This window comes from Periplaneta americana, chromosome 12 (genome assembly GCF_040183065.1).
Source record: "Periplaneta americana isolate PAMFEO1 chromosome 12, P.americana_PAMFEO1_priV1, whole genome shotgun sequence".
Lineage (NCBI taxonomy): Eukaryota > Metazoa > Arthropoda > Insecta > Blattodea > Blattidae > Periplaneta > Periplaneta americana.
This window is the reverse complement of record NC_091128.1, coordinates 59,462,396-59,474,811: the sequence shown is the minus strand read 5'-3', so window position 1 is coordinate 59,474,811 and position 12,416 is coordinate 59,462,396. Positions and strand designations below refer to the sequence as shown.

Sequence of the window (12,416 nt, the reverse complement as noted above, 5' to 3'; positions counted from 1 at the left end):
GTAGAGTACGATTTAGTGGTATCTAGAAAGAACAACATATTGAATTATACAGTTTATGCTATTAGCATTATAGGTGTATATCGAGGCATTTTGTAGTTAAAATATTAAATTAAAATCTATAGTTTTGTGAAGTAGTATGTAGATGGACGTAAGCAATTCATTTGTACTTTAAGAATTCTCTTCCATTGAAGAGTAGTGCTGTATGATTTTTTGCGTCATCTTTGATGCTGAAAGGTAAGAGGTTTTATAAGTGTTGATGTATGTTTTAATAAATGCTATAATTGCATGTAAATAAACTTACATTGTTATGTAGAGAAATATTTGAACACTATGATGTATGAGTATTGTATAGTAAGGTCCGAAAGTCTTGTCACCTCCCTCCTTGTTTGTATGTTGATGTGCATCCATTTTGAACATGTCATAGCAGATGTGTGACAATGGTTGATACTTTAAGTTTCAGCTTGTTTAGTCATGCAAAACATCAGTAAGGGCACCATCATTGTCGCGGCACAAGATAATGCGGCGCCATGTCCTGTGTGAAATTTTCTGCAGCAAAGGCGATCTGATTTCCCTACGGGAATTAAGCAGCATGTCTCGAAACATCGATACCAGACAAATGAAGATTTGAAGCAAGCTGTTCGGGAGGGATTCAGGGAAATAACACCGCCTTTTCTGCGGAAAATTTCACACAGGACATAGCGCCGCATTATCTTGTGCCGCGACAATGATGGTTCCCATACTGATGTTCTGGATCACTAAACAAGCTGGAACGTAAAGTATCAACCATTGTCACACATCTGCTATGACATGTTCAAAATGGATGCACATCAACATACAAATAAGGGCGATGACAAGACTTTCGGGCCTTACTGTAGAGTACGATTTGGTGGTATCTAGAAAGAAAATATATTGATATATATAATGCGATTGATATTATATAATGCTGTAAATGTTTAATCATTAATAAATAAAAGTAAAACATGTTGGATAATTACAGCAATATGGAGTTATAGATTATTTAATATGATGTTGTGTGAACAAATTTAAGACTTAGTATTGAATTGACTATGGTAATTAATATGGGTCAATGTAGAGTATCCACCGCCCACTGAACGAATATTGGGTAAACGAGCGTTGAGAGACTTCCGCCGATTTGGGAATAGACACCGACGCGGTTAGGTTAGGTTAGGTTAGGTTAGGTTAGGTTAGGTTAGGCTTTTATTATCCCGTCAAGATGAAGGTGAAAGCAATTGAGTGTGATTTTTTTGTTTTCTATGTTGGCAGTCTCCTATAGTGGGCGGGACATAAGTAACATTCACCTTAATATGAGAACGTATTAATAACTTACATTAATGTACGGACGATTTTGTGTGCTGATATAGCTTGAGTGTCTGAGATGGAATTCACTATTGCCTGGAAAGGATCGTAAAGATTAGTTGAAGTAGAGAGTCAATGTAATGTAGTATGGGAATACTAATATTCGATATTTATTGTCTAGTGGTGTAATATGAAATGTGAAGTAGTACTTATCTAAATGAGAATAGAAAATATATTTTGGGAAATAGACATATTTTAAATAACATTTGTATATTAATTCGTTTATCTTATGTAATACTTACAGCTGGTCAGTTTGTGTGCGTGCGTGTGTTGATAGAATGCGAGCTGAAAAGAGACTTGTGTTACGATGATGGAGGGATTTTGTTCTTTGGCTAGGCTCATTGATACATTGAGTGGTTACGTGTTGTACAGTGTGTTTTGTAAGTTTGGTAGGTTTTCAGTAATTAAAAGTTTGTCTTTATTGCAGTAGGCCTATTTAAAGACATAAAATTCCTCAGCGGCATTTATGTATTCATTGTCACTGTAGGTTTTGATAATTTTTAGAGTATCTTTTTGTGAGCCTAGTTCATGTCCGCTTTGGGTAAGATGGGTGGCGTATTTTGATTTGGTTCTGTTAAATTTAAAGTCCTATAGGAAGTTCCGTTTAGTTTGTCCTATGTATTTGATTTTGCAAGTTTTGCATTGTAACATGTAGGCTTATACGCCTTTTTTGTTGATTTTGTCAAAATTATGTACATGGTTATTGTTAATTTTATTATTTATTTTATGTGCTATTTTTAGGTTTTCTTTTTGAAAAAATTAGCGAGTTTATTTGAAATTATTTTGTTGTATGTTAGTGAGGACCATATTTGATTTATTCTTATTTTGATTTAGTTAATGTTGTGATACTCTCGATTTTATGTGCTTCTTCTTTTTTAGAGATTAGTTTTTTATTATTGTTCTATTGTATCCGTTTTCTTGTGCAATTCTTAGTATGTTTTGTATTTCTTTTTCATATTCCTTTTTTGGATAAGGGGATTTGTAAGATTCTATTTATCAAGTAATTAAACGTAGTTAATTTTTTAGATTGAGAGTGTCCAGAAGTGGCTGGTATGCTATGGTTGGTATAGCTGGATTTTCTGTATAATATCAAAGAATAATTTATGTTTTTGTTTTATTATTTTATTATCCAAGAAAGGTATTGAATTATCTGATTCTAACTCAGCCGTGAATTTTAAGTTATTACGTATTTGATCGAAAGCATTTATAATGGAATCGCTGAATCGCTATTTGTTTTACTATTGTATAATATGATAGCGTTATCTACATATCTGCAATAATATATTATACTGCGTTTTTCATTTATGTTTTGAATGTGTTTTTCTTCAATATTTTGTAAGAATATTTCTGTCAAAATACCAGATAAAGGGTTACACAGCTTAGCCATTGTTTTGTTTGTAAACTCTTTGATTAAAGGTGAAGTAATTTTGCGATGTATTGAGTGTTGTTAGTTTGATATTTGTTCTATTGTAGAATGTGGTGTTTTGAGTTCGGTTAAATTTTTTTAATGATATCTATAGTTTCGTGAATAGGAATGTTTGTGTATAAATGTTCAATGTCCAATGATAATAATTTTATTTGATTATTAATTTGAATATTCTTAAATTCATTTATTGGGGTTTTTGTGTTTTTGTTGTATATTTATTGCTTAGTTTGAGAGTTTGTTGTAACCATTTTTTAAGAAATTACTGATTTTGTAATGAGGAGCGCTCATGTTATTAATTATTGGTCTCATTGAGTTTTATGAGTTTCTGGTAGTGCTTTTAAAGTCGAAATTGATAGATTTTTGTTTATACATTTGTTTTTTTCGGATTCAGGTATAATATGTGGTACTAGTTTTAATGCTGTTGTAATTTGTTTTTGATAGATATCAGTTGGATCATGTTTTATTTCATCAATTTTATTTTTAATAAGAAATTCATTATAGTCGCAACGCTATTATTCCCTGCGTGACTCCTCCTCTTTGCTTACGTCTTAGGAAATGAAGGCTCTATAAAGTCTAGGTAGGTGATATCGTTCGCCATATTTGTTCCTTCGTTGCCGAGCTACCAGATGAATCTATTTGCCACACCGTTACATTATCATGTCGTAGTGCCTATGGTAATAAATCAAATGCGCTGTAATTCAGGAAATAGTTGAGCGATAAATAACGTCCTCGTGTGCTTCCTGCGAATGCCAATGAAAGAGCCAAAATGGCGGGCGATTATATTAAGTATTTATCGAGCCTTAGGAAATGCATAACGTCATCATCAGCGAATCACAAGACGCACACGTTTAAATGTAGTCGACCTGCAACGTGATTGGCTGCCAGAAATAAGAGCGACGAGGCTATAGTTTTTTCATTGTATTGTTCTTTTGTCATTATCACTATTGTGTTATTCTTGTTTGCTTTTATGTATATTAAATTGTTTTGTTGTAATTTTTTATTTAGTTTTGTTAAATTTCTTTTCTGTTTTTATCATTTTGTATCAAAATTTTGGATTTGGGATTGGTCTTATATTCGTTAATTATTTTGGATGCATTATATCTCAGATAATCTTTATTTTCATGTGAACTGTTTTGTATTAAGGTTTCGGTTTCAATTATTATATTAATTTATTATGTGATTGAGATTAGTTTGGGGAATGTTGTTTTTATATCCTAAATTGAGGATCTGAATTTCTTCATCTGAGAATTAAGTGGTGGATAAATTTATTAATTTCATTTGGTCTTCTTTTGTGTTATTATTTGATGTGGATTCTTTTTGCTATTTTATAAATTAGTTAATTTGTTTTGTAAGGTTTTGTATTTATTTTCCATTAATCTCTTGATTTTATTATTAATCAGAGTGTCTACAATAAGCCAGGTAATTCCTAAAATTTTACTGGCTGAAAGGTGGGTTTCGTATAATCTTGTATAGATGTGATCTTTTTTCTTGAATAAGAATTTCACTTCCTTTTTTTACCCAGTTTAATTCTGGTTTGGTTTCAGTTTGGCTGTGAATGATTTATTTTTATTTTGATTTTGGCATATTTCGGTATTATTTTTTGTTCTAGACGTTTTTGGTTAAACCAGATGTTGGCCTTAGTGGTGTGTAATTTTATTTTGAGGTTAAGATATTGTTTATATAGGCCTAATTTTGCCGGACTGGCTTGTATAATTTTGCAATTCATTTTGAGAGGTTTTTTTCAGATAAGTCTTAAAGAGATCTAGTTGAATAAATATATTGTTTATTTTTCAGTCAATGACTTATAGCATAATATATTTAAGGATGTATTCCTTTATATTACATTTAATGTTTTTATGAATGTTTTCGTCGCCCTGCAACATCATCAGATAAAACTTTATGAATAGGCAATATACGATGCTTGATGTACAGCAGTGGCAAAAAAAACCGGACCGACGAAAGTCCCCGAAATGAGCCACTGCGCATGCCACGCCCGCTTTCACAAGATAGCGAGTAATCTATTGAAATTTTTGTAGTTTCGACTGCTCACGTAGCCCATTTCGAAAGCCATTAGAAAATAAGCTGGTAAAATTCATGTTCTGGGAATAATAAATTAATTAAGTAGTAAAATATCGCTGCAATCGAAAAGTAATGGGAATAAATTTGAATAAGGAACAAAAAAATAGTTTCCTTCCCAGGCAGGATTCGAAGCACAAAAGTCTTAGTTACCAATCTATCGTGCTGTCACTGTGAACAAGGCTCTGAAATCAGCTACAAGGTTCGGTCCGGTTTTTTTGCCACTACTGTACATGTATTAACAAATTTGAGGTTAAAATATTGCCTTTCATAAAGTTTTTCTGATAATGTCGCTGAGAGATGAAAACGTTCATAAAAACATTAAATGTAATATAAAGGAATAAATCCTTAAATATTATACTATAAGTCATTGATTGAAAATTAAACAATATATTTATTCAACTAGTTTTTTTTACATTATACGACTTGAAAATGCAAAATAAAATGTTGTGATGGTAAAGAAGAACAGATTTCGTTACGTTCATAACAATATATTCGTACGTACAGTGCGGAGCATTTATCGTGATCCGGAAATAGGCCGTATCAGTCCCCGCCAAACTATAACAGACCCAGGTAATGCCGATTTCCTCCAAAAAGTGAGGTTCTGATTCTCTCCCCATAAAGGGTACAGCCCTTTTTCCTTCCAGTTCTTCGTTATTCATATTTAGTGTAGTCTGATTCCCTCCACAGCGTATATTCCTTAACCATGCACACAATTTTCCGTCACAATTTACACATCGGACTGTCAAGGGTATAAACTAAATAGCCAAATCATATTAAGCCTATAGGAAATAGTCTTGTGGTGTTTAAAAACTATTACTATGTATTTGTACACTAGGGTTATCTTTTCCCTGTCAGTCATGGCAATTAATGAATTATATTCTAAGCTTGTCTAAAAGTTATTAAAAACAATTTTTTGTTTCTTCTACATGAAAACACTGGGAAGGGCCTTTTAGGACATGGCATTGCAATACTGTGTATTGATCTTTCTGCTATCTAATTCTCGACTTTTATTCATTAAATAACTGAATTTTTTTTTAAGTTTTTGTAGTCAGAGCAGGGTTGATAACGGTGAAATTTATTTTTATTTTTGTGTCTGCCTGTATTTTGTATAAAACATAAAAAATACGAAAATGTTGCAGTGTGAAAAGTAAAAGAAACTGCGTTCGTATTTCGAACAGCAATGACATTTTTTTTCAGTACGTAGAATTAAGTGGTGGGAAAAAGGCATCGTCACCTATGTAATTGTCTGTTAGATAGTCACAGAATGCTCTTACTGTATCACAATGGGCATCTGCGAAATGAAACTATCAACGAAAGAATCTCCGACGACAGTGGGGTCCAAATATGTTAGTCCAAACATGTGCCTTAGATATTTAGCAATATCCGAGTTACAGTCTTTGTATTATAGATCTCAGTCCTAAACTCTGTATTTTTCTCCAACATGCTTGGCCGAGATGGAAACGACACCAATATTGATAGCCTAGTCAGTGTTGCCAATTCAGCGGTTTTCCCGCTAAATCTAATTTTTTTGGATAACCGTCTCGCGGGTAAAATTATATTATCCCGCGTAGCGGGAATACTAGCGGTTTTTAATTTCTAAAGTTTCTGAAATGAAATTCATATTAGCATTATTGGCGGATTTCATAATTACATTTAATTCGTTCAGTGTGTGTTTTGTGAAATAATGGATGTGTTAATGTAGTGATAATTCCATATATATGTTATCGTTAAAACCTGAAATCCGTCAAAACCAATTTCAACTAGTAAAAACTAGTTTAAGGGGAAGTTGTAAGCTGATTTGGATCAAAATTAACATTTTTTGGTTTTTAGCTGAACTAATAAATTAAGAAAAAGTCGGTAGGTTAAGGAAGATCACAACTACAGGTGTGCAAATGTTCATAGATGTAGATTGAATAGTTTCTGAGATAAATGTACCTAAAGCTGCTAAATTTAACACGGCGAGGATAGGGCTTACAACCTCCCCTTAAGCAAATGCAGATAGATAGAAAGCGAGTTTTGGTAAGATCTAGAATCTATGACAGGTTAGCTTTGGTTTCTTTAGGTTTTTGTTTGGTAAGAAGCCTAAAAAAACCAAACCTAACCAGTCATTGATTCTAGATCTTACGAAAATTCTCTCTCTCTCTCTCCCTCCCTCTCTCTCTCCCCCTCCCTCTCTCTCTCCCCCTCCCTCCCTTTCTCCCTCCCTCTCTCTCTCCCTCTCCCTCTCTCTCTCCGTCCCTCCCTCCGTCCCTCCCTCCCTCTCTCTTTCTCTCTCTCTCTCTCTCTCTCTACATTTTAAAGCTAGTTTTTACTAGTTGAAACTGGTTTTGTCGAATTTCGGGTTTTAACGGTAACATAATATATAGTGCAATAAGAATTGAAATATGTTTTGACTGTGATAAAAATGTTCAAAATTGCTTTATAGCGTCACACTGGGAATAATAAAAGTGTGCAATATTCGTTACATTGGCGGGTGGATGCTCTACCTTGACCAGTATTACTATTACTGTTACTATTATTATTATTATTATTATTATTATTAGGGTATATTATTATTATTATTATTATTATTATTATTATTATTATTATTATTATTATTATTATTATTATTATTAAATAATAAGTACACATTAAAATCTAGAGATATTTGTTAGAAAATCGCGGGTTTTCGAAAGCCATCTAGCGAGATTACATGAACAACTGTTGGCAACACTGAGCCTAGTGACGTTTGGAAAAGTGTGAATAGCTATGCAATTAACCCTGACGGCTTGTACCACAGATCTGTAATGGAAAAAAAGACGTTTTATGGGAGGGTATAGGTGTGTTTAAATGTAGAAGCTCCTGTTTGGTGAGGAGGGAATCGACATACTTACAATTAAGGGAAACAGGAATAAAAATTGACAGCCCACACCTGTGCGTAACGGTCAGAGCGTCTGGCCGTGAAACCAGGTGGCTCGGGTTCGAATCCCGGTCGGGGAAAGTTACCTGGTTGAGATTTTTTCCAGGGGTTTACCCTCAACCCAACAATAGCGAGCAAATGCTGGGTAACTTTCGATGCTGGACTCCTAATTCATTTCACCGGCATTATTACCTTCATTTCATTCAGACGCTAAATAACCTGAGATGTTGACAGCGTCCTAAGTAACCCAATAAAAAAAAAATAAAAATTGACCGTGGGAGAGAATCGATCGGATCTCATTAATGCTCCTCTCCGTACGATACTTCACGAGCATCGCAAAAGAGGTTCTGTGCGCACATTCTTTCTGTATGTGTGTACAACACTAATTATCTGGGATTTATTTTAGTAAATATTAAAGGTCATTAATAGCAGAACTTACATTACTTCGAAAGGAGCACACATATGAGGATACACTTTTAAAGATTGGGGTTGAGAAACCGGCCCATTTCTTAACATCCGGACACCCAGCTTATTTTCACGACTTCGTCAAATACACCAGATGCATGAGCAACCACAATGTACAGATCTTTACAGAGGGATCAAAAATATCTAAAGAAGGTGCTACTGATCAGGTTGGATGTGCTTTTGTTGCATATTGCAACGGCCAAGAAGCGTACACACAGAGGAACAAACTTTCATCTAGATGCTCCATTGTGCAAGCTGAATTATTAGCTATTAATGAGGCACTGATATGGACTAAACTTAATAATTACAATTGTTGCATCTACAGTGATTCACAAACAGCCCTCAAATCTATAGATAATAAGTTTAACTTAAATCCTCTGGCAGTGAAAATTAGAAGAAATGTAATACATTGCGGCAAACACATTTATTTCTCATGGGTACGAGGACACAGTGGAACAGCAGGAAATGAAAGGGCTGATGAACTGGCAAAGAGTGCTGCAGTTTCGAACTTAAATTTGAGCTATAGTCTATGTCCTTATTCATATGCAAAAAAAAAAATAATAAATGAGCACATAATAAATAGGTGGAACAATCAGTGGCTATGCAGTACAAAGGGTTCAGTTACGAGAAAAATCTTCTTTCCTAGCGTCGACACCCGCTTAAATAGAAACCAAATTATACCAGATTTTATATTAACACAATTTTTATCGGGTCATGGGAAATTTGGGGCTTACCTAGAACGATTTAAATTGCATAAGGATAATGGCTATTTATGTATCTGTGAGGAAGAGCAGACTGTGGATCACCTTTTGTTTCATTGTCCAGTGTTCGAAAACAAAAGATTTATTGTGGTCGGACATTTACATTTTTGTAATATATATGACAAACCACTATTCAATTTGTTCACAAAAACGTGCTGCTATAAAGAGTTTTGTAATTTTATATGTAATATATTTAAGAACTTGTAAATAATTCAAATTATTGTAGTATATATAATTGTTAATTGTAAGTAGCAAGACTGGGTTACCCACGTCAATGTAAGTCTATATGTAATATATTTAAGAACTTGTAAATAATTCAAATTATTGTAGTATATATAAGTGTTAATTTTAAGTAGCAATACTGGGTTACCCACGTCAATGTAATTTTATATGTAATTAATTTAAGAACTTGTAAATAATTCAAATTATTGTAGTAGATATAAGTGTTAATTTTAAGTAGCAAGACTGGGTTACCCACGTCAAATGAATTCTCATTATAATAATAATATAAACTCAGGCTATAACCATAACCCTAATGTACTTTCGGGTAAAATAGGGTTCAAGAAAATGGATATTCAAATAAAATAATAGAGATCAAATCACGCAATTGCATTGCTATAGATTAGAAATAAAATATTAGGCCTACATAATTGTGTATAAGTCCCATCGCGTTACAATAATTCCTAAGTAGGGTAATGAAAAATAGTTTTCATTTAACAAGGTATTAAGAGTAGGCCTAAGAAGTAGTTATAAGACCACGGTTAACTAGTTTCATTGTAATGTAGGCCTATATGAGTCGCCTAGAATGAAACTCCACTTTCTCCAAATTATGAAATATGGACACGATAAGAAGAAGAAGAAGAAGAAGAAGAAGAAGAAGATGATGATGATGATGATGATGATGATATGAAATATGGGTTTAGGACATGTTTCAGTGCAGAACTTTGCAGTGAATGAGATAAACTGCTCGTTTGGAGTGAAACTGCACCAGTTTTTCGTATTTTCTGAAGAATCATATTTTTGGATAAAGTGCAGTTTGATTCTAGGCGAATCCTATATTCATTATTATTATTATTATTATTATTATTATTAAACATACATAACTGTTCAATTTGTTCCTGTCCTTGTAATGATACATCCGGCCACGTTCTCCTCTCCATTAATTCTTCAAAGCATTATTTTACACAAAGACTAATATTATGATGAACTGTTAGCATATTACGAGTAATAATGCAGCGACATGAAAAACTTAGAATACAAATCTTAAAGTGAATTAAACCGGGAAGCAAGCAGACCAGTGGTATTATACCATAAATTTAATTAATAATAAGGTCAATTTTACTACTCTACTGCCACTTCCAACGGACTCCTAACGAATATTCACACGTTTATCACTGGGATTGTGGCGCTGGAAATCAATTTAGAACACTTTTATCACAGCCGCGACACAGTTCAATTTTGATTGTACAATATAAATGCAATTATCACTACAATGACACAATAATTCTTGCAGTAACATAGAAACAACTTCGTAAACGTAATTAACAGAGTCGCAGTTTCACGTTACTTCCACTAGATGACTCTTGAGTTTCAGGCTATATGCGTAGCAGGGATGCCAATATCGGCAAACGAAATGAAACTGTGAGGAATGTTACAACAGGTATGCTAAACGTTAGGAATGTTACAATAGGTGTGTAGCACGTAAGGTTAGGTTAAGTTAGGTTAGGTTAGGTGTGTAAGATGGTTACCACAGTTGACGACACTGCAATCATTCTCCCACTCTACCTCAAATAACGTCACAGCGATGGAATATGGCCGCCTTCTTCCTTCAAGTACGACGATTTTCCTATATAAGTAAGGAACCTATTTAGGGCGGGTTGGCTGGGACCACAGCTCTCCCAGTGATCACATCGAGTTTCTACTACTCCACACTACAAAACTCAGGTATTTTCAGTGTTTGTTTTTAATTTCCTATACTGGCAGTACAGTAATAAAAATTAGGAATGTTACAATAGATGTGTAGCACGTAAGGTTAGGTTAAGTTAGGTTAGGTTAGGTGTGTAAGATGGTTACCACAGTTGACGACACTGCAATCATTCTCCCACTCTACCTCAAATAACGTCACAGCGATGGAATATGGCCGCCTTCTTCCTTCAAGTACGACGATTTTCCTATATAAGTAAGGAACCTATTTAGGGCGGGTTGGCTGGGACCACAGCTCTCCCAGTGATCACATCGAGTTTCTACTACTCCACACTACAAAACTCAGGTATTTTCAGTGTTTGTTTTTAATTTCCTATACTGGCAGTACAGTAATAAAAATTCACCAATAATAATAATAATAATAATAATAATAATAATAATAATAATAATATATTCTCGGACAAATAGCAGGAGTTTAGACAATCAGTGAACTTCAGTATAATCGCAATATTTGTATTTATTGTGCTAGGTAGAAACAAAATCAAAGTATTTCCTGTTATGAAAAATCTTTACGCGCCTATGTCAGTCAACAGGAATCGGTTGCGTTCGTCACAAAGTCACGTGACTCGTCCGTGTTTCGATGTTTATAACCCTCAGTAGCCTTCTGCGCAGCTATACATGCTCTCTGTACTATACTAACTTCATGGAAATAACTGCTACCTACGTGTGCTTTACCCAGCTTACAATTTTATTCTCCAAGACTCTATACTTCAGTACAGCGGAGCCGTGCTTACCTGCGTTGGAAGTGAAAGCAATCGTGAATACAAGCAGCACTCCTATGTACCGCATCTCCCACATCTCTCAGCTTGTGTAGGCTCGATGAGTGATGATGAACTGCTATCGAAAGTGTCTAGAAAGAAGAACGAACAGTGAACGAGCGTTGTTAAGTGCGCAATGAGTAATCTGCCAAGAAGCTGGTGATTCCCCGAAGGATCTTATCAGTGACCCTTCTTGATTATGAACTTTGCGAATGATGCAGTTGTTATTTCAAACAGTCAACAGTTGATTGCGCAATCGAAGTCTAATCGAGGGCTGTCCAATGCGCCCAGTTCTTCGGGGCTGTTCAGTGTTCAGTCAATTCAGTGTTACCAACTCGTGGGACATGGCGGATGTTGTGGGATATTTTAGAAAAGTAAACTGAAAATGGGACAAATTGACATTTTTGCTTCAAATGCTCATAATATGAGACATTTAGGTTTGAATTTTTAGAAAATTACACACAACACATCAGTGACGCGAACTATCCTAACCCACTCATAATTGAATCGGTGATTGCTGAAACAGAATAAGCCAAAATTTGGCCATTTTGTTTTTTTTTTTATGTTTATGGTATTTCATTCCATGACCCATCGTTCGGTGTTGAAACAGAAAATGTCACACCACTCCTTACATGACTTCTAGCAGTCTAGTGGCAGGCGATGACTCG

At 34.4% G+C, this 12,416-nt stretch overlaps 1 protein-coding gene across 1 annotated transcript in view; it reads right to left on the bottom strand.

The window, feature by feature from the left end:
* The window catches only part of LOC138710486 (uncharacterized), a 157,018-nt gene extending 145,136 nt beyond the window's left edge, over positions 1–11,882 (bottom strand). The window contains exon 1 of the mRNA XM_069841415.1: positions 11,725–11,882. Coding sequence (XP_069697516.1) covers positions 11,725–11,788 — 64 coding nt within the window. The 5' untranslated portion in view covers positions 11,789–11,882. The remainder of the gene's footprint in view (positions 1–11,724) is intronic.
* Positions 11,883–12,416: the final 534 nt, after the last annotated feature.